At 45.5% G+C, this 23,866-nt stretch overlaps 1 protein-coding gene across 2 annotated transcripts in view; it reads left to right on the forward strand.

Annotated features, from left to right (window-relative positions):
• LOC144781052 (uncharacterized) overlaps positions 1–16,428 on the forward strand; it is a 102,641-nt gene extending 86,213 nt beyond the window's left edge. For both annotated transcript variants that reach the window (XM_078659678.1, XM_078659677.1), the window contains exon 4: positions 14,349–16,428. In XM_078659678.1, the coding sequence (XP_078515804.1) occupies positions 14,349–15,921 (1,573 nt within the window). In that variant the 3' untranslated portion in view covers positions 15,922–16,428. The remainder of the gene's footprint in view (positions 1–14,348) is intronic.
• The last annotated feature ends 7,438 nt before the right edge of the window (positions 16,429–23,866 follow it).

The following is a 23,866-nucleotide window of genomic DNA, read 5'->3' on the forward strand; positions in this document are numbered from 1 at the left end:
CCCGTGCTCACAGTAAAAATATGATGAAGAAGAAAGAGCATTTGTCGAACACTGATGCTAAATTTCTGTAAGAGAGTAATGTGGCAGATTATTTGGCATTTTCTAGTGCTAATAAGAAAATTAAGCGTGTTAAGCTTTACTTCTTCGAATCACCTAGGGTGGTAAAGAGCTGAAAAGTAGGATTCCTTTGGAAGAAGGCTTTTCAAACAACTGCTGGAATAGTTAGAGCTGCAAGTATTTCTGCCGCCATCAGCCAGCATGATCAATCCTTGTGAAATGTACTTAACCAGTTTGTGGAACATCTTTGTGAGTCCGGATAGAGGAATTTCAAGAAGGTATAAAGGAAGTCACACTGTAGTCAGATAGTATTATTGTTCTTGCTAGGAACACAGTCGATCTGGTTGTGGCTGCATTTGCTATTCAGTATCCATCAAATACTCTTCCTTTCTAACTGATGCTAGCATATCTAAATCCGCGAGTACAACAGAAGATTGTAGAGCTACCTTTTAATGGTGCTCAACTGTGTGGGTCACAAACTAATGAAGAGATCCAGCAGATGGAACCCGAAGCAGAACACCTGAAATCAGTAGGGTTGAAAAAGATGAAAGAATTTGCAGAAGTCCAGTTTTGTGGTTATGACGGAAGCATGCAAAGTTCATTTATTCCATTCTGGAACTACAAGAACAGAAACTCTGTCTTTTTAAAGACATGGGTCTTCCTGAGGCAGAGGGATTTGTCATCATGCTGCAGTTGGTCCCCACCTTTTCACACCAACTCTCGCCTTGCCTTGCAAACTATTGTAGAGAATTTCTGACCCATGTATGTTATAAAGAATTAATACAAAGTCAGGTTTTCTGCTGCTCCTACAAGAGTACCACCAAGGGAAATAATTGTGCAATGCTGGATCAGTTGAGAAAAAAAGTAAGTTACTTGTTGAGAAGAATCCTACAGAGCCAGTTCCAAAACATTAGTGAAACAAAGGTATTCTTGCTTCTTTCTGATCAGGAATAAAAGACTCAAAACTGAAGCGACTAGTCATTTCTGTTCTTGATGAATTGAAGAGCAAGGCGGACTCCAATTCCCCTCCGGCCCTGGTGCTCCTTGATCTGTCCGCCGCTTTTGACACGGTCGACCACTCCATCCTTCTCGGCCGTGTCAGGGCGGCGGGCATTCAGGGCGCTGCCCTCTCCTGGCTCTCCTCGTTCCTTCAGGGTAGGACGCAGGCTGTTCGCCTTTCAGGTTTTTCTGCTCCCCCTCCCGCCCGGTGCCTTGTGGAGTCCCCCAAGGTTCCTCCCTCTCCCCCCTTCTCTTTAATCTATATATCTACCCCCTCATTGTTGCTCTACTCAGCATGGAAGTCTCTGTGTACAATTACGCGGATGACCTTCAGCTGATTTTTGACCTTTCCCCCACTCCTGACTCCTCTTCTAAAATTCAAACTGTGCTTATTTTCATTTCTGAGTGGATGAACCAAAACCATCTCAAGCTCAACCCGGACAAAACGGAGCTAGTCCTGACTGGTGGCGCCATTAGTCACTGGACGCCTGCCCTTTGGCCTTCCATCTTCGGCCCTCCTCCGGTCCCCTCGGCAACGGTAAAAACTCTTGGCATTAAAATCAGTCGGGACCTCTCCATGCGTCCTCAGGTTAGCTCTGTTGTGTCGTCCTGTTTTCTGTCCCTCAGGATCATTCGCAAGGTTTCCCGTTTTTCTTCTTTTGATGCCCTCAAAATAATTGTCCTTGCCATGATCGTCTCCCGGTTGGACTACGGGAACTGCCTGTACGCGGGCATCCCTGCCTATGAGCTTCGGCGCCTTCAGACCATCCAAAATCAGGCAGCCCGGCTTGTCCACCGACTCCCTAAATATCATCACACTACCCCCCTCCTCAAGTCCCTCCATTGGCTTCCCATCTCGCAGAGAACCCTCTTCAAGATGGGATGCCTAGTCTTTATGGCCCGCGCCCGCACTGCCCCCACCTTCATCAACTCCCTGATCACTCATTACCTTCCTAGCCGCACCCTCCGATCTTCTAGTCAGGCACTCCTTAATGTTCCTCGTTTTCGCAAATCCAGAACTGGTGGCACCAGATTTTCTGTTCTTGCTCCCCGTTTCTGGAACAGTCTTCCGCTCACCATTCGGGTTATCACTGTTTACTCCCATTTCCGTAAGGCGCTCAAAACATACCTGTTCACCCAAGCCTTTACCACTCTGTAATTCCCTGGCTGCCTCCTCCATCTGATACTCTCTATCTATTAGCGCCAGGAAGCCGCTTGGTCGCAGTGCGCTTTATAAATATTTTCAAACTAAACTAAACCAAACTAAACCAAAATAGGGTTTCATGTAATTTTAGACTAGAATAGAGATCAAGAAAGAAAAGTTTGAATGCTAGCACTCTATTGATTTTTCTCTCATTCAGCAAAGGGAATGGATGTGTGCCTCGGGTCTTCAGTATATGCATTTCCATGTACAGATCTGCTCCAGAAATTGGATTTTCTTACATTTCAAAGTTGCCAACAAGCATTTTCAATACAAGGTACTGCCCTATTGGCTAATTTCAGTGTTTTCATGTATGTATACCAGAATTGCTGGTTGGCAAATACCGAATTATGTCGGACCTTTTTGCATGATCTCCAAATGAAAATAGACCTTCTGCACTAGCTCGGTCTTCAAATCAACTTAAAAAAAAATACCCCCAAACCTCCTCCACTGATCCAATGCCCTGAACTGAATCTAGACCTCTTAGGGCTTATTCACAAAAATAAACTTACACTTTGTGTAGGTTTACTATTTTTTCAGTATTTACAAACTACAGTTAAATATTAACTTTACGACTGAAGAGTGTCCGCATTCGGAGAACTCCGACATTAACTTTCCTATCCTCTCTTTTTATGAGCAGAGTTCTCTGTCCGACTGCAGAGTCTCCGCAGTTGTAAAGTTACTATTTATTTATAGTTTGTGAATACCAAACCACATGGAAAAAGATAGGCCTGCCCAATCTTTTTTGGGTGCAAAGTTCTCCGCCCCAGTTGTGGAGTCTCCATAGTCATACAGGTATTATTAAATCGTAGTTTGTGAGTACCTAAAAAAAATATTAAATGTATACATGTGAATGTTTCTTTGTGAATCAACCCTGTACTTAGGAAGGGGGTCTAGAGAAAGTTCTGTCTTTATATCCGTCAGAAATGCCTTGAACTTCAACAGATACAATATCTATCGGACAGACAAATAGCCCCCGCCCCCTGCGCGCTGACTCCATAGTCTCTTGCATTGCACTGGTAGGGAAAGCAAGAATTTGGTGATCCTTGAGACATTCCTGTGGTGGTCTCATATGGTCTTAATATAAGGACTGCGAGAAATTTATGTCCAGTATACACACTACTGCATTATCTCAGTGGAGCACAAGCCCTCACCCACCCAAGCGTTCATCATTAGGCGTCATCCTCTGGCTGTGCCCCTCGTTGGGCCTGCTCTGCAATGCCCAATGGGCCCCACTAGTGGGCTCTTTGCCCGAGATCTTTTTTCGTCATTCGGGTTTGCAAGTGTGCAGCTATAATGCTTCTAACGATGGAAAGCACTGAAGATTCTCTGGGAAGATTAGTGAAAATTGAATAAAATTAACTACCGTTAATGTTAATTTTACTCTTTCTAGAGACTGTGTTAAGGTCAAAACAGATCCGAGAGTGCGCAGGAAAAAAACGGTCCTTAGTATTTTCCTAAGTGATTATTATTTACTAATTAGTCGTAGGAATTTTTGGTCAAAAACTTGCTCAGCATGTTTCATGCCTTTGACGTCCCAAAGGGTCTATGGCAATGCATCAGGACCTAGCAATAACAACCTAATCTGCTCTATTTTTAGAGTTCTTACATTGAACAAAAGGCTCATAAACCGCCAACTCTGTGAAAAAAAAAACCAATAGAAGTCGTTCTCAAAAAACATACACTCCCGATATTAGGACTGTAATCAGTTCGCTAATTGCCTAGACAAAGAAAACAAAAAAGACAAACCTATAACAAAATAAATATTTGCCAAGAATATTGAACCATGAGTGCTCATTGATACAGTTTGTGGGAAATGGCATTACTCTCAATGCTCCGAAATTCATGCACCACGCGCATGGAAAAAGCTTAGTAAACTCATGTGGATGGCACTCCTACTCAGATGTAAAGTGACACATTTATACTCCCTCCGCAGTACTAAAACTTAGGTTCTCACCCTAATTTCTTGAAAAGGATGGCCCCCTTGGAGTACGTGGAGAAAGGACCAATCCTTGGTCCTCTATTGTATGAGGAACACATGAAAACACTTAGAAAGGAGCCTTCACCTTACCTTGGAGGGTCCAACAAATCCAGAAGAATGTTACTTTACTTCCCCAAGGCCAAGTCCCGGCTTTTGTGGATGCCCCACAACCAAAAAGAGGTCGCCAAAATCAGGAAGTGTTATGTGCTCATTAACGTAGCAGTGTAATTTAACAAGCTAACATGTCAGACTGGCTGTGAAAAGGGAGCCACCACCTTTAAAGGGGTTCATACGGATTTTCAAAGGACCCATAGTGACTTTTACTTGTGTCAAAGATCGAAAAAAAGCTGGCTGCCCTCCTCTGAATCTAATATCAGTGTAACCATGTAGGGTAGTTAACTGACGTGTATAATAGTCCTTTCATGATAGAAAATAATCTTGATTGGATAAGTGTATGAGAAGAACCAACAATCCAAATTCTTCTAAAGATATTGTATATAGGTACAGTAACCCGTGAGGATTTTAAGAAAGGGGCAAATCCTTACTGATTGGTAGGTGTACCGGGAGATTATATTTCTCATGTCCATGATTTCTTAATGAGAACTACCACACCTCTAGATCCCGAGGTGTAGTGTGCGTAGCATACCTTTCTATATCTACCTCTCCCTACACTGTGATGCTGACTGTCTATTAAGTGTGTTTCTTGTAGAAACACTATGTCGGGTTTGTATCTACAAAGCACCTTGGTGACCAAGCCTCTCTTCACTTTATTCCCCCCGTTGACCTTCCATGTTAACAATGTCAGGTTCTGACTCTGTGGTATGGTGGCTGTTTACCTTCTTTCCCCAACACTTGCCCTGCACCCTTGTGTGCATAGCTAATCGCTATCCTGGTTCCTTGGTTTCTTGGTGTGTTGTAAACTAACTGCTCAACTACCCCCCATTGTACCTACCATAACATGATCCTAGAACTGAGCACCTTACCAATCCACTGTATATGTAAGCCCCAATCTGCAACAACATTACAGTGTACTCTGCTTCCTGTGCTGGGGTACAACCTTTAGGCATTGCATGAGCTACAGGTAGTGTCTCTGTGTCCTTTTCACTTCAGTCTCTCAGTTCTGTATTGATCCCCTCCCCTACCACGCCAACCAGCACATCTCTCCCGGGTCTTACCACAGCGAGCAGTCCAAAAAGTGTAAAAAAGGTAGTCTGTCAAACAGTTCACTCATAACAGCACTCCACTAGGGCCGCATCTTACCATTTGCAGGGATCTTCCTATATGATGCCCTGAGCAGTCATCGGGGTGACCTTCGGTAGTCGATCTTCCTCTATGTCCGGGTCTGTGCGTACGGGTCCACTGCCCTCCTCCTCAGAGACCGGTGCACTCCATTTTTGGTTGTCCAGAACATAACTGCAGAGTTTAACTTCCAGCACCATTTTCACTTGCTCTGTTCTCATTTATTTATTTATTTATTTATTTGCAAGCTTATACCGCGCTGGGAATCGACTCCCTGGGGAGTATCTCCGCGCCATTGGCAACATCAGAAAGCAAATAGCCCTGTCATGTCTACATAGCATACTACAAGTGTCAATAGTTGAATAAAAAAGTTTTTAGTTTTTTCCTGAAAGGAAGATGTTCCCTGCAAGCTCTGATTTCCAAGGGGAGTTCGTTCCAGAGTTTCGGGCCGGCCACTGACAGAGCTCTACCACCTTGTCGTGTTTTCCAGAATCTGGGGACACATAGTAGTTCATGGTCTCCAGATCTCAGAGTTCTTACGGGAATGTATGGAATAAATTTCCCTGTTAAGACCTCCGGGCCACTACCAGACAGGCACTTATGGATAGTGCAGCAAGTTTTAAACAGCACTCTCTGTTTTATGGTAAGCCAGTGGAGTTTTTTTAGAAGGGGTTTTGAGGGGGTTCTGGCCGGGGCGTTTAGAACAAGGCGGGCAGCCGTGTTCTGCAAACTTGAAGTCTAGCGATGACCCCTTCATTGGCGGATAGCAGCAGACCATTGCAATAGTCCAGTCTACTCAGCACGAGTGACTGAACTAAAGTTCTTCTGGTGGAATCGGGTAGCATGGGAAACACCCTACGGAGAAGGCCAATAACATGGAAACAGGAGCCTACTACAGAAGTAGCGTGATGTTTTAAAGTAAGCTCCTGATCCAGTTTGACTCCCAGATCTTTCACTACCGTTTTTGGCTCTGGGACTGGGCCAAGATCACAGGGCCACCAGTCCGGAGTCCATAGTAGTTTTGCTTCCCCAAAGAGCATCACCTCCGTCTTGGAGACGTTGCACTGAAGGAGATTTGCTGCCATCCAGTGTGCTACTTCTTTCATCCCTTGAGCAAAGGAGTGGCGCACTTCAGGAGTCAGGATTTTAAAAGGAAAGAGGAGTTGTGTATCGTCTGCATACGATACAGGGATAAACCCGTGGGATCTCACGATGTTAGCTAGGGGTGCCACATAGATATTAAATAATGTAGGGCTCAAGCAGGAGCCCTGTGGCACCCCCTTAGAGATCTCCACCTCCTCTGACTGGTAGGAACCCAGTATTACTCTCTGAGTGCGCTTGCTGAAAAAACTCCTCAGCCAAGCTAGCGCCTTGCCACCCAGACCGATGTTAACTAGTCTGGCGGTCATGATCTCGTGTGACACCGTGTCAAACGCCGCTGACAAATCTAATAGCACCAGGATAACGGAGTACCCCTTATCCTGAAGCATACGAAGATTGTCAGTGACGGACAGCAAGGCGGTCTCGGTGCTGTGCCTAGGCCTGAAACCCGATTGAGAGGGATCTAGTCCCCCTACACTCTCAATAAAGTTGGATAAGTGCCGATTAACAAATTTCTCGGCCAGCTTCCCTAGGAAAGGGAGAAGAGAGATGGGTCTCAGGTTCGTGAGGTCAGTCCATGGAATGGAGCTGTTCTTACGTAGAGGCCTCACCAAGGCACGCTTCCAATTAAGGGGAACATCACCTGATGCTAAAGATAAATTAAGTACCTGTTGAATCCCTACTCCTAGGTCTTCCCTTAGAAGAGACATGATCCGGGCTGGGACAATATCTGACGGGCAACCGCTCTTGGTCTGGTTGATTAGAGTAACAATTTCCTCGATAGATATAGGGGGGAATTCAACAAGTTTATTAGCACTAACTTCTGTTGTGCAGGGGTGAGGTGGAACCATGCTATTCACAGTACTCGAGATGTTGGAGGAGGAATTTGAGGCCAGGATCTTTGCATAAATGCCCTCTATTTTCTTTACAAAAAACCGCGAGATACTGTTGCAAAGTACCTGGGACTCAATGTCCTCAGTTTCGCAGGCTGCAGGTTTAACAAAGGTCTGAAGGATCTGATAAAGGACTTTCACGTTTTTACCTGCAGCTGTTATTTGGTCTGCTATGTGGTGTTTACGAGCAGAACGAATTGCTTTATGGTAATTTTTCTGTGCAGTCCTATAAATGACCTTATCCTCAGCCTTATGAGTGGCTCTCCATAGTTTTTCCGATTTCCGTGCCGTAATTTTTAATTGCCTTAGATCATCTGTGTACCAGATTTCTTGTCTTGGGGCAGGACGGGGTTTATATGTTTTAAAAGGAACAGCATGATTAATGGAAATAGCTACTGCTTCATTGAAAGCGGTTAGTGCCGCATTAACATTGTTGCCATATTCAGGCCAATTTGGTTCAATAAAATTATCCCTGAAGCTCTCAGGCGTTAGTTTATTCCAGGGTCTTCTGACATCAGCCAATATTTTATGTGCTCCCTTAGGCACGTGAGTGAGTCGAGTATAGAACTCAATAATAAAGTGATCCGTCCAATCCACTTGGCAGGGAGGTAGACACTTTATGGAGGCGGAATTATATAGCACAAGGTCCAAAGTGTGACCAGCTAAGTGTGTTGGGCCCTGATTAGCTTGGTGTAGACCTAGAGTGGTTAGATCTGCCAAAAGAGTCTGCGCCTCCACACAAGAAGAAAGTTCACTATGGACATTAAAATCCCCTACCAGGAGAAAATCAGAATCAATCTGTATGTGTGGGGCCAGAATTTCAACAAGTTGGAGAGAAAAATTCCCCAGCGAGCCAGGGGGTCGATAGGCTAATGCTCCCTTCGTTGTATTTTTCGATTTGGGGTTTACAGTAAAGATGAGAAGCTCCATTTGTGAGTTACATACGGTCTCAGTGACCACAACCTCGAAGTCTTGTTTAAAAACAATAGCCAATCCCCCACCTGTTTTGATGGGTCTGTCCACCCGTACTAATTTGTATCCTTGTGGTATCCCCATAGTAATGGCTGGGACAGAGTGGGGCTTCAGCCACGTCTCTGTTAGAAAGCACAGATGAGGCTTTTCTGATGTTATCAAATCCCAGACCTGAGTGGCGTGGGCAGCCAAAGAGCGAACATTGCACAGTAAGTTCTTGCAAGACAGAGTTGAGTCATTAGAACTGTGAAGCACAATTTGTTGATAATTAGAGAGTTGTGGCTGACGAGGTGTAACTACAGCATTACATGTAAATTGAGTATGACAGTTTATGCAAGAAAAACGGTCCCTCCAAAGTGCCAGCTACCTTATGTGAGCACAAGGTAGCAGCGTACCTGTTTAAAGCAGCTAGGGATTGACTGGTGTAAGTAAGACCATGCCGAGGACGCGGCTCAAGAGTGTGCATAGAATCCGCCATAGTCCCCTGCCCCTAGCCCCGTCCTGTCGCGGACGGGCGCAGACGGGCTGGTCTTAGGCTCGTCTTCGGCGCAGGAGGAGGCGCCACACTGCGCGTCAACACTGCGCGTTGATGCCGACGAGTTACTTTATAGCCCCTGAGCCTGGAAGAGCTAGAGCGCGAAGCGCTCGCCTCCCCGGATGTTCCTGGCTCTGCCCCGCCTTCCGCGCCCGTGATTGGCTGGAGGGTCGGACTGGGCGGGCAGGCACAGAAAAGGCAACACGGAAACTGGTCCCTCAAATGCGTGTGGGTAAGTGATTGTTTTTAGCAGCGTGCAACTAGCAAATCCGTCACAGTACAGTACAATTCACACCCCTTATAAAACGCTATTTCGTTGGCAAAGCCTTGTTTCGTCTTACATTCCGGTGCTTGGAAGGTGTTGGCCTTCATTCAACGTCACTCTGTGGGCGGGAGACTGACTTTACCACAGGCCTTGTGGTTTTCCCCAGCTCCATGCCTCTTGCGCTGATAGTAGGAAGTAAGCATTTCCCTGTATACAATCTGTAATTTTGTGGGTAAAATAAGCTCATATTTCAAATCCAGCTGGGGTACAACTCTTTTGACTGCCACAAACGCCCTTTGTCTTTGGACCAGATTGGTGTAATCCAGGTATAGGTTTACCCTGTGTCCTTCAATGTCCCAAGGGCCGTGCTTTCCTAACACCTGCAACAGTATGTCCCGGTTCCTAACGTTCATCAATCAGGTTGTGATCAGCCTTGGGCCTGCTCCCAGCACCAGGGGTACTGCTGGTATTCTGTGGGCTCTCTTAACAGAAAAGAACCTGCGGGACAGTCTCTGCCAACCTCTTCTCTATAAACTGTTCTGTATTGGGTCCCTCTGCTCTTTCTAGGACCTCCAAAATGCTCACATTGTGGCGACGGGACCTACCCTCTGCGTCCCCCAGGCAACTAGCCATGGACTTAATCTCCCTCTCCATGGCGGAATATTTTAGCATGAGTTCCTTAACATTAGGCTGGACAGAGCCCATCGTGTTTCAGTCTCCTTTACTCGTCGTCAGCTTTTTATGATTCTCATGCAGTAGACCCACCTCATTAACCACTGCTGCAATCTGAGCTTCCAGTGTCACCTTGGTATCCCTCATGTCCTTCAGGATTCTCGACATGTGCATAGCCAGGACCATGCCCGCTTCCTCAGTCAGTGTTTCCTGGCCCAGCCATCCTGATTTGGGGCTTGTACTTTGCAGCGCAGATCTTTCCCTTCATTCCAGGGCCATAGCCCTCAATGCCATCGGCAGGGTCATGGGAGGAGGGAATGTGGGGTGTTTGGTGGGCCTCCGCCCCGATTTGTTGCCAGGTCTGACCAATGCCCCTTCAATGGCCAACTCAGAGTTACCTCTGCCGTGTTCCTGGATCAGTCCTCTCCATGCAGAGGTGTGACAATGGGCCTTGTTGCGCACATCCCTCTCTACATAGTGCCACTCAGTTCTGCTAGACTCCCTGTACCAGCTTCTTTTTCAGGTCCCTGTATCAGACCAAATCTGTCCCTGACTCCTTTTTAGGTTTCCGTTGTCATAGAGTGGAAGTCCCCTTTGCTGGTTTCCAAAGTTAGTCAGTCTCCTTCGCCTCTGCAGGCGCCAAGGGTAGAGCAGGTCTTGCCTCATTCCAGTAGGAGACCTGATCTCTGCTCTCAACTGCAGCCTCAGTGCTCGCTCCGGGGTCTAGCTCTAGCGATCGGTGTTCCTTCTCAGTTTGCCCCGAGGCCAGGCCTCTGCGCCTCCCTGAGGCCAAGAGCGTCACCCGCTCTGCCCTAGGTCTCTCCCCTGAACTGCGGGACCCGCATGACCTGTGTCCCCCCGCATGCTACCCAACTCCCGAAACTAAGTTTTACAGTACCACGATCCACCCGGACAGGCCCTAGGACCTCTGTCCGACCTGAGCACCCGCCGCTGGCTGCCAATGCCACCTCAATTTCTCTAGGCTGGGGCTGTGCAAAGTGTGTCTCACTCCATGGCTGATCAGGCCACGCCCCAGATCCAGATATTTAGTTTACGATCTAGGACCCCTTACATAACGAAATACTTCATTAATGTTTTTTATTTTTCATATTGGGGTCTCATATGGTGCCAGAAGTTAGGAAACAGTGACAAGATACATATGTCTTCCAGAGCCTTACCGTCACTCAAATGCTGAAGAAAGAATTTGGATTACAAGTAACTTTTCCTTCTCCGTCTTGGGATCTTCATTGACATACATGAACATTGAATAACTCGTACAGTATAAAGGATCCCAGAATTCTTATTGCTGAATATATATTCAACAAAATATATTTTCAGGGTATCTAAAGGCCTTTTTTAAAACCTTTAACCTCAAGACCACGAATACAATATTGGTATTATCGTGGTCAACACCTGCAATAGGTTGTATATGCATGCTCACCAGCATGTGCTGAACAAATTACAGATCTTGCAGAATGCAGCAGCTCTGGTGCTTTTTAAGATCTCTAAGCACCATTCAGCCTCCCTAGCACTTAGGAAACTACACTGGCTACCAATTAAGAAGAGAAATATTGTAAAGCTCTTTGTTTAGTGCACACAGCACTGCATCATCACGGCCCCGTCTTTCTGCGGACGAGTATTTCCTGGTGCACACCAAGCAGGTCTTTACATTCGGCCTCAGCCAACCTGTTGATCACTCCTAGATTCAAGTGGATGAATTGGAGAGGAACAGGATTTGTGTTTGGAGTTTCAAAGGCCTGGAATGGCCTACCCCCTTATCTTGGAGCCATACCAAACTCCTGAAGACATTGCTTTTTTTCTCTATTTAATTTGACTGGGTTATTAGTGAGTAGCATTCAGTTAGCGTCGATAAACCTATTTTTGGTATTTGAGCGCTATATCAACAGACATAACATTAACAATAGGAGGCAGCAGGACCTGAACTTTACTAATGCTATTAATGTCAGCCAACATAGTCAAAGGGTGAGAAAGTGCTCTGCGCTTTTAAGTTTCTAGTCGGACCTTCTAAAAATTCCAGGGGGGGGGGGGCAACACTTTCTTAGTTAAATGGAAGTAGATATTTTCACTAAACAGTTGGAAGCCATATTTGTTTTTATACTTGGCTAATTCCCAGTCAAATCATTTGGTGTCTCTTGGTGTGCATTTCCACTCAGACATTTTAGTGAAAAGACTTCCTTTCTTCTTGGATCTTTCACCAGAGAAGACATCATATCATCCTTCTGTGTAGTGCTGTTCATGTGACAAGACAAAAAAAAAGGAAAGGATCTGTGTGCCTTATGTATTGTTTCACTTCCTGAAGGCCACTTTGTTTATAGTGCCCAATAGGCCAATAATGTCTGGGAGAAAATCAAAATATGATGAGAAAATCTGACTAGGAGGTAAATAATGCTCAAGAGCTTTCACAGAACCTGCAGCTGTAGATTTCCAGTCAGCAGAAAAACCTAGGAGAGCTGCAACCTCAATATCTGCACTTTGTCTGTGGATAATTACACCTCCTTTACATAGACATTTCGTGAAGTGTTGTTTTGCTGGTCGCATATTATCATGGAATGGGGTGAGTAGATAGATATTTATTCAGAGGAATACTTATTGGAGTCTGAATAAATCCAATCTGGATTGTCATATTGTGGAATAAATACAGTTGTTGTGATCTTCAAATAAACTGTCACAGTTTCCTGTGAAAACCTAAAATAGGCTTATGTGGCTAGGATTCATTCAGATGATGCATTCTGTTACATTTTCATCCAAATGCTCAGCATTGAATGAATGATACTCGCAAGAAAATGTGAAGAAATAACCTGCTTTCAAATCCATCCCACCTTACAAAGTGGATACATTTCTAGACTTCTAACCAGGAGAGAAAGTTTACTTAAACCTAGCCCTGGGTTACACGTAATCCAGCTTTCAGTTTGTAATGGCAAGATGTCTTCCACATGGGGAAGGAACTTTAAGGATTTAAGCACGTTCTCAATATATTAAAATTATCTATATAAAATGGCATATGGAATGAAGTTGGTGTACTAATGGCTAAGTGTTACATCTGATGTAGCGGACAGTCTAGAAAATGTTGTGCTGGTATAAACTATCACTTGGGCGTAGACCTGGTTAACGTTTTCTATATTAACTTAAGGAAAAAAAGTTAGTTGTGGGCTTACGGTTTTAGGGATTAGACCTATGTAACATTACATCTGAAAAGTACTCTGCCCTCCAAAAATATGGACAACCGTCCCACCCCCACCCACTTCCTGAAAACTGTCAGTATTTCCTACTAAATCTGTACTCTGACTGGTACAGATCTAGAAAGAAATACTATCCTTTTTCAAGAAGAAAATTCAGGCAAGACTGTCAATCTTAAAACCAGAGAAGGAAGATCTGTAGTATGAGATCAAAAGCTTCTTTTAATCTTCATCTTTTGATTTATAGACCTAAAGAACCAACATTGTCTCACTATCTGCCTTGGGTCAGCCCCTAATTCCAATCAGAAAGTACCTCCCTCAGTGGGGCACGGGGAACAAGATTTCTTTACATGCACAGATAGAAAGAAATCTCAACAACCATCAGACTATAAATCCTCTCTGCTCTGAAGCACCCAAACTGCAGGCGACTAGCATGTTGCTTCTTATTTCCATTGATGTAGTGCCAGTGCAAGATTTAAGAAAAGAGATATACTCCAAATTCTTTTCACTCAAATATAAAAATATAACAGGTCCAATATATTAGACACTTCAAAAAATGTATTACCAGTAGGACACTTCATTATGGTAACTTTGGTGTGGGTCATTGTATCGTTATGGGAGGGTGAAGGATATTTTTCATTCGTTTGAAAAGCTCTTATTTACACCTATTCCTTCTGTTTCTCCAAAGTCAGTACCTTTGGTTAGCAGTGGGTGACTTCCATTATCAATAGCACGTGTTTATATTTGGTCTCATCTCAGTCCCTAGAGTAATCACTAATCAAATGTAAAATGCACTTTTGAAAGGGGTTGCTTGCAGATACCAGATGAGGCTGCCAATTTGAAATGAATTTCCTTTCACTCTTGAAACTTGGTGGGTTAGAGGGTTTAACCTAGCACATCCCAATATGCCCACATTAGCTGCCTTGCTATTGGCCAAAGATATCTTTGTACCCATGTCTGGAGCAGCATATTTGCATTGTTGTTAGAAATTATCAGATAGGTGCAGTGTCTACCCAAAGCATTTCAAAGCGCATTTTAAACCTTCCTCAATCAAAATTAAGCAGTGCTGGCAGCTTGTGAAATTAGACCATTTGTCTTTTAAATACAATTTATGAAGTTCCCCTTCAACAGTGTTATATTACCTCCTTGAAAACTGTTGGTTTAAACTAATATCCCCGTGCTAATATCATTACCTAAAATTCTAAAATACTAACATAAATGTCTTTTTGTATACAGGACAAATAAGAACATTCTGAAATCTGTTCAGCCTGTACTGCAGACTCAACCCGGACAGACGGAAACGATGGAGACTGTGTCCTTCTTGGATCACTGTTACGACATTCCTCCCATGTCCGATTCTGAAATGCTGGTGGCTGCTCGTGAGGAGATTGCAAGGTTGCAGCAACGCACAGCCCTACTGGAGGGCAAATTATTTTTTTTGGAGCGTTTTTCAAATGATTCTAATATGATTTATTTCTACACTGGATTTATGGATTATGTTACATTGAAAGCTTTCTTTGTGTCTCTGAGACCATCTTCAGCCAATGCAGTAGTGTGGAAACAGTGTCAACACGATGCAGAAACTATTGTAAAGGATGGTGGGTCAAGCGAGGAAACATTATCTCTCATTGATCAGTTTTTTCTATTTTTGTGCAAAGTTCGCCAAGGATTCCCTGAGGAAGACCTAGCCATAAGGTTTAATGTTTCACAATCTACAGTAACTAAAATGATAATTACCTGGGCTAACTATCTGTACATCTTGTTTAGGGACTTTGTGTCATGGCCCAGCAGAGAGAGCATTGACAAACATATGCCAGCCATTTTTCAAGCTACATACCCTCGAGCAAGAGTGATTTTAAGTTGCATTGAATTGAAAGTACAGGCATCCAGTTTTCCAAATCCGCTAGCTAAATCGGTTTCAGTGCAAAATAAATACACAGCATTTAAAGGCCTTTTAGGAATATCCCCTCATGGGGAGATCATCTTTAAAAGCCCTCTATATAGTGGTTCTACATCTGAAAACGAGATTACAAAGTTGTCTGGTATTTTGGAATTACTAGAGCCTAATGATATTGTAATAGCAGCAACCCAATTTGCAATACAAGAGGACCTTCAAGGTGTAAATGCACATTTTGTGGAATACCCGTTTCCATGTCATGTGAGTCCATCTTCACAGGGAATGGATGAAGAAATCGTGGCAGTGGAGGATGTGGAAATTGAAGAGGTACTAGCGGGAGAAGGACACATATCTGCAGAAGAGCCAGTAGCGTCAGTTGAAGAGGCACAACTATTGGTAGAAGGGGCAGACTCCGTTGGAGAGCTAGTGCCTGATGCAGTTGTAGAAAAGGTGCCAGTGAATGCTGTGGAAGAGATACCAGAACAAATGACACCAGAAACGCTTGAAAAAGAGGTGTCAGAAACTGTTGCTGAAGAGATGTCATCCACAGCTCAAGAAGAGGGGCAAGACACCAATGGAGATTTGATGCCATCCATAGTTGGGCAAGAGTTGTCAGTTACATTTCCAGAAGGGTTGCCAGTAGCAATGGAGACGAGGGTAGCAAGTGAGAGTAGTGAACTGACATCATATGCCGAGGAAGAACTGATCGCTCAGGAGTCTGAAGAGACTACTTACACTTTTTTGGAAGCCAATCAGATGATCTCCTTAACAATCCATTTGGAAGAAGTTCTGAGTAGAATAAAGGAATATCGCCTTTTGGATACAGTTATCCCATTGACTTTAGAAAGCATAATACATCAGTTGTGGGTAGTGTGTGCTGGACTCGCCAAATTAAGTGACTCACAGGGTTGATTTGGCAATGCATTTGTAAGTTATGTTTCTGTGGCAGTCAATGGAAGGACATCTGATGGACAGTGAGGGAAGCGTATGTGCAATTAACTAACATGATTGCAGCATATTTCTTTGTACTTCGCAATAAATCAGAATCCTGTATTTCTGCTTAAGCAAATGGTTTCCATCCATGCAGTATCCGTTACAGAAGACTATGGGGAAGAGCCTGCAGACAGGAGCAGAGGTCTTTCCTTCCTCAGGTAAAGAGAAGTTCGCCTTTTACCTCACTCCTAACAACCCACCAAACTGAAAACAAAATGCACAGTACCTAAAACAGTGTTGTGTATCCAGTGCTTACGATAAAAATGCGAGCTTGAGCATGTTATCACTTTAACATATATTTATTGTGTTTAAAGAACTGGTTTCTTTTTAACATGCTCAGCTAGATTGAACGCTCTACTGTTTGTACATTATTTAAATATCTTTTATGATATTGTATCAATATTAAATGAAAGATTCATCAGCAAATGTCTATGATTTCTCATTTCCATTCAAATGTTGTTTTAATCTTAATGGTAATACCCAGGTATGGTATTGCCTTCATTGAATTTCTATGATTCAACAGTTCCTAAGAACATGGTAGAAAACCTATGGAAACGTGGTGCATGTAAATACAGTAAAAAAATGTGTTGTAATAATCTGTATTTGAACATATTAAAGAAGCAGCCACTGATCCTGAATAGTTCGCTTTTCTTAAACACTTCTAAAATGGGCGCACCCTCTACCACACTAGGCCCAGTGCTCACCCATGTCGATATCACTGAGACTGCAGGATGCAATTCATTTATGAATGGCCACACAGGTAGCCCTGGCTAAAGATGGGCCTCTTTGGCATATTGTGGGTATACTAGGCATTACGTTGGGCCTGGCATCAAGTAATCCATTTGGGTATATTCTAAGCCTTTTATGCATTATAGTAGTGCCTTGGCAGATTATTGACATTCTGGGTATTTTGGCCACTTTGAATTCCCTGTCATTATATGGATATTTTAGTGCCCTCATAACGTTGGCCCGGCTTTGGATGCTATACTTGTCTACCATTTTAAAATTCACAGGAATCTCAATTTAGAAGTTTGATCATTATTCCATATTACAGGTTGTGCCCTTTAAAAGTGGGCATATGATGCTGATTTTGGTGCTTAGCACACCAAAATACACAAATACTAGTATTTACCAGGCATTTTCTCCTCTGTAAATTTCAGCAGATTTGGTAATTACCACAACATTTATAATTCCGATCCTTGTGCAAACAGTAGTACAGCGATCAGAAAAGAAAGGGCTTCTCCTAATGAGGGCCTTGGTGCTCTCCAGGCTCTCGAACAAAGTAGTACTAATTGGCATATTATGACCATTCTTGACATTACGGAATCAAGAGATTAAAGTGTGCTTCGTCAGAATTGTGAGGGTATTCTTCACAATAAGCAGCTGACATTAAGGAAGCACTACCTGGCACTGCCTGCCCCACTTACCTGGGCCCGGTCCTGAGACCAGGCTTGGCCCTTTCCGACCCAGCTCTGATGTGATGTTGAGGCTCCCTTCCTCGTGCCTCTACCTGGTACTTCTCTTTTGCCTTTCTCTCAGCTCTCTTTTTGCCTTTTACCTTTTCTCCTTACATTTTTGAATCTCATGCTTATTTAGGTTTTTGCCTTTCTGTCCACTTTTTTCCTTGCAATATTGTCACTGTCACTCAGGCAGGTCTTCAGTCTGTCTCTTAGCTCTTTCTTGTCCTCTTGGCCGCACGTTTTGCTCTCACTCTTTATACGCTCACTACCGCTCAGCTCTCCTGCCTGTAACTCTTTTTCTCCTGTTTGTTTATTTTGTTTTATTCTCTCACTCTTACTCTCTCGCTTTTTCAGTTCTTTACCGGTTTGCTTCTTCTCATTCTTTGCACTCACTCTTTGCACTCACTCTTACTCTCAACCTTTTCCCTGTTTTGCCTCATTATTTCTTCAGTTTTCTGCTCTGCCTTTGCCACCCTCTGTGGCCTTCCAGCCTTTTTACCTTGCTCCGTGGTCGTACCTGCTTTCCTGTCTCTCCCGCTGCTCTCTCCTGTCCTACCCACTGGCCTCAGAACTCCTTCCCTCTCAAGAGCCTACTTAATGGCAGCCACAGCACGGACACAGTGCTGGTGCACTAAAGACAATCCCGTCTGCAACCAACTGCTCCCAGCACCAGAATCCCTTGTCCATCACCCACCCATTGTACCCCTCGTCGCTACTCCACCGTAGCCCTCCATACTCTGGTCGCTCCTCCCAACACTGGAGCTTGGCCGTCACCAAATAGGAGTTCTCCTGCTTCACCTGCCACTACTCCTGCAGGGCCCCCCACTCGCACCTGCAGCCTCCACTTCCCCCTCACCTCCTAATACACATGACCATACAGCACATATAGCCCTCTCACACAGCTCTTAGCCCACCCTGCCTGCCCTCAACACCTGCTTGCTCATCATAAATGCCAGCAAAGTCTGGGACCTCCTGCACAACCCCTTACTGGACTGCTCTTCCTGGTTTGCCGCGACATCACTAAGTTGATCACATGGAGCACTGAGCTCCAAGACGCTAGCAAGAACACCCCATCATCCTCGCATGAGCCATCACCAACTTAGATTCCTGGAAGCCATAGCCCATCTCAGCACCCCACTCCCCTCCTAATCCCCCCCCCCCAACCAGGACAAGGCTGCAAGCAAGTTGGTACACAGAAGAACAGTGTTTTTACCTAATGTACAATACCGGGACCATGATGACCAGGTAGGTTGAGGACGGCCTTCATAAATGCGCAGAACTACCGGAAGGCTACATCTCTTGTGTCCCAAGGGCCCCAACTCGAGTGGGGTGCGGGTCGGACAAATGGGATAAAACTAATTGAGAGGTATTAGTATATACCACAATACACTAAGAGTAATGGTGTGATAACGATTAGGGCCACTTCACTTTCACGGAAGAGGGTACCCTTTAGGTAGATTAGGTAATAACTCAGTTCTGAATAATTGCCAATGATCTATTTTAGACATTTGTGGGCAAGAAACGTTGACCTTTTTGGGGAATAAGAGACACATTACTCCCTTTTTATTTCCCCTTATTTTGCTATTAACTCTTAACAGGGTCTCTTCCAAAGAAAGTAATTTTAGGGATCCCTAGTAAATTTTACTCACTGTTCGAAGGCACCAATCTTCTGTTTTATCCCACAGATTATACGGGCCAATTGAAAAAGATCTCTGCAAAGAGCCCCTTTTTAGGGTCCCGTTGGGCATAGCAGTGCCGGCCCAAAAAAGAGCTAGCCCAGTGATGAAGCATGCCACCCTTTTGTGTGAGTGAGGGTCCTTACTCCAAAAATTGGAAAATCCCAGTAGGCTGATGGTGGGTTTGAGTTATATAATATATAGTCAACTTACTCTGACATAAATATTTTCCTGAAACCAAAGCCTCATTTGCTGCAGTGTCATATGGAGACTTAGCATTATCTATATTAAAGAAACACTTTTATGTCATTTTCATCTTTTTGTCAATAGCAAGAGAAGAGGAAAGACTTCAGTGCCTTACAAAAGTCTAAATGATCAGTCAACCAAATGTCAATGCGCCGGATGTGAGAAGGTTCAGCTGCTTCCATGGGATGGATGGTTCTTTTGAAGAGGCATATGCTGGTGTAAGGGTGACCTCAAGGAGCGCAAAGGGCTGTAGTTAACATATTTCTTTTGGACGTTCCTGAGACCAGAATGGTGAAATGCCAGATGAACGAGGCAGAGGGATTTAAACATTGTGCCTAGGAATGTGGAGCAAGTACAGGGGAAACAGAATCGAAGTAAAGTGTGCCTGCCATGGAAGCTGGAATATCAGCCGTACGAGAGCATAGTAAATTCTGGACAGGAGCTGAAGGGGGCAAGTGCAATAGAGTAAATTGCAGTAGTCCAAGCAGGAAAGTTTTACTGCGCGAATTACAAGTGGTGGGCTGGAAGAGGAAGAAAAGGTGATCTTGTGCGGTAGATGTTGGTGATAGAAATAAGAAGAAATGTTGCTGATCTGGGAGGTGATGGAGAAGGAGTGTTCTAAATAGAACCCTGAATTCCTAATTTCAGTTACTTGGATGAGAGCAGGGGATAAATCAGGTGGCCTCCAAGCTATTCATTCACAAAACTAATGGAGACAGGCAATTAATACAGTTCTTTCGAAGGAAGCGACATCCAGACAAATAAGGATCTGGGTTTCATCCGCATATGTTGTCATGGAGGAGCCATAGACCTGACAAGATGAGCTGAAGGCTATACATAAACAACAAACAGAGTTGGGCGGAAGGATGAGTGATGCACAACCCCATGCGAGACCTCCTCAAAAGTAGAACGTATAGGAAGAAGTCTAATAGCTTGTGTGTGACCCTCAAAGTTTGTAGTGATACAGGCCGCAGTGTGGCTTGTGGTCAGCTGCCGAGAGATTCTGAAGTACCGACACAACAGTGCCACCTTGGTCTGCTAGCGCTGTAGAGTCATCCAAGATGGTAGCCAAAGAGATTCCCTGCTGTGCGGTAGACGGACGCCGGCTTGAGTAATGTTAAGTAAATTGTTTGATTCAAGAACAGAGGAAAGTGGGTGATAATCTTTTTCTAAGACGTTAATAAGTAAAAGAAGCAGGGACCTATGGTAGATATTATTCAGGACTGTGACTTCTGCTGTAGACGTTTCCAGAAGTGGAACAATTAGAGCTTGGTTTCACTCTTTGGGGATGGAAGAAATCATTATAGAAAGGGTTTAACCGCTCATTTGGTATAGTTCCAGTTGTATTAATGACTTGATAAACAAGCACTTGCAATGCCGATTGGTCTGGCTTAGACTAATGTTGTATAGTAATATGGAGTGTTACAAGTAAATAGCGATGTATTTGTAGGGAAGCAATGAATTGTAGAATAATATTGGTTAAGGTTAAAAGGTCAGGTGACTGTTGCTCTTTCAAGCCAGACCTAAACATCCATGTAGGTTATTGACTGCCCTCCCCGGTCTGTCTTGATTAACTAGATAATTTATGGTATTTTCTCTTCTCTAGCAACTGCTCTTTTTTTGGGGGGGGGTGTAAAGGGGGGATTTCCAGTTTCGGTAGACATGAGTTCAATACAGTAACGGAGGCGTGGCCAAGCCAGCTATGAGAGCAGGCGTGCTTTGCTGAGGCTTCACGATCGGGCCAGCATATCGCACGTTTTCCAGTGCTGTTCTAAACTGCTGAAACGCCAGGCGAGCACTGGGGGGCGAGCTATACCTGCTGGTGCACGCAGGATCCAGCCACAGAGGGTGGTGTCGAAGCAAAGAGGAGAAGTCGAGACGTGGATTGACCGCGACGAGATGGCGGCCACCCGCCACTGAGTGCAGACACTGAGAAGCGCAGCCCACGGTGGACATCCCAGGCACCGCTCGCTTCTACCAACGGCCCGCTTCACCACAGACTGAAGCGTGGGCACATAGTGCAGGGTTAGAGGACTGACGGCGGCCAACCGAACCCTCCACACCAGACAACGCCGGGACCTAAGATGGCATCTCGGTCCTGAACAGCCCGCAATACCGAGCCCGGGAGCTGGTGACCCCTCGTAGGAGCCCTATCACAGCGGATCGCCATCGGGGGACCGAACTCCCGATTCCAGGTAGAGGAGTCCTTCTCTCTCCGTTGCAGACCCCACTTGCGGGACTACCCCTTTCCCGTGGCTGCCTGGACTTAAAACGGCGCCCGCGACCAGCGGCGCGTAGAACTGTTGGAGCCGCGGTCCGGGAGCCGGTTGCCCACCAGTGGATCCCAGGTGAGCTTCCGTATATCTGGCCAAGGGTGGGACTATACTAGTAAACCCCCACCATCCCAAGGTAGCGAATCTCCGATGCACCGCACCAAACAATGCCTGACTTAAACATGGTGGCTCAATACTCTCGATTGCTTCCCGCCTCCGCCATCACACCCCACCGAGGAGGCGCCGTGGGAACAACCTCCTCATAGACCCAGAGGCACCCTACTCCCTGGCATCAGTGTATGCAGCACCAGGCACTCTCCTGAGCCCTATAAGGCAATGAATTTAAGCCAGGGGAGGCACTATACTGAGAAACTCCTACCATCTCAAGGTAGTACACCTCCCTGAGGGTGCACCACAAGAACAGCTGCATCAAAGTCCACGGCAGCACCCTACTCACCGGCAACAGCACCAACTATCCTTTCAAACCCTGTAAGAAGGTGAATCCAAACACGGGGACAACTGGAGCGGGAGCACCCATCCAATTCATAGGGCCACCGACCCGGCATCGTCAACTGGCCGGGCGCTAATAGCCCATCGGACATCTCCCGGCCCAACACTGCGGCACGTCACCCACAAGCCACACGTCCCCGTCCATGACACCTACACCACAAAGGACTCCCCCATCTGCCATTATGGGGAAACCAAGGGCATCCCTGCAAACCACAGTACCGGAGACCCCCGAACATATGCCTAACACCAGGATGACAGCCGCATCTACTGTGTCTCAGACTGACCCGATCCACTCCAGGATCTCCGTAGAGAAACGCCTCGGCACCCTTGCGACGGACATTAGCCTCCTACGAGACGATCACCGCAAACTCTCTGACAAAGGGAAAGAAGGGGAGCAGGAACTCGTTGAGCTGCAACCCACCGTCAAGAATCATCAAACCACACTGCAGGAGGTCCTGAGCCGCCTATCTACTATTGAGGAGCGCACAGACGACTTGGAAGGACGTTCGTGACGCTGCAACATTCAAGTGCTGGGCCTTCCAGAGGGAATCGAAGGCACGGACCCACTGGGATACATGGAGACCTGGGTGAAATCATTCACTCCCGCAGCAGATAGAACGGCGTTTTTCTACATCGAACGTGCCCACAGAGTGCCAGCTCGCAAGCCTCCACCGGGAACGCCTCCCAGACCGATGCTGGCGAAATTCTTGCATTTTCAGGACCGAGACACGGTACTTCGAGCAGCCAGACAAACAGGCACCATACATGTGGAAAACAAACAGATAATGATATTCCTAGACTACGCACGGGTGGTGCAACAGCAACGATCTTCGTTCCTGGAAGCAAAGCGCCGGCTGCGGGCCAACCAAATACAGTACCCTCTTCTCTTCCCAGCCCGTCTTAAAATACTCTATAATGGTACAGCTACTTTTTTCACGAGTGCAGAAGAGGCACATGAATGGACAGACTGCCACTGCACGCAACAATCTAGAACAGACTACACACGGGGCTCGACCTCCAAACCACCACGCACAAGGAGACGCACCCCAAAGCAACAGAATAGCAGAGCAAAGGTACCGGCCCGGTCCGGCGCTCATGATTCCCCGGATCTAGAACAAATAATGAAGGCGGGGGGGTCCTACAAGCGGTGATCAACCTCCAGACCCCCTCGCAGACCGGGAACATAGATCAAGCCCCACACATCTTCACATCAGAAGGGGAGGACGATAGTGACGGAACAATTTCTGGAGTGGACTCAGGTACACCTCCCATGGTCACCCCCAGACAGCTGATACCATGATGGATGGTCAAGGGTCCTCCTTCCTAGCATGAACTGATCTCATAACTACTTCATACTGACTTATATCAACTGCACTCCCATCTTGGGTGCTTGCACCACAGACATGATTTGACATACCTCAGAAGGCGCCATGAGATCCTACGAAAGCCCGATCGGCGACACGCCTCACCTAGCACCTACTGCCACCCCCATTGTTTTTTGTTGCACTCTCCTGTTAGAGAGAGTGGGTTTGGACGCATTGCAGACTGTAATGGGTCCTCAGTATTGGGACCGTTTCCCGACCCCAGTTTTTAGTAGTTTTCTACCCCTGTTCACGATCCACCCACCCCCTCATGGAAATATTTGCAACAGGGTACCCGAGAAGGGTTTCCAAGAGTCAGTTGGTGGCGACTGCACCAC

This window comes from Lissotriton helveticus, chromosome 9 (assembly GCF_964261635.1).
Source record: "Lissotriton helveticus chromosome 9, aLisHel1.1, whole genome shotgun sequence".
Lineage (NCBI taxonomy): Eukaryota > Metazoa > Chordata > Amphibia > Caudata > Salamandridae > Lissotriton > Lissotriton helveticus.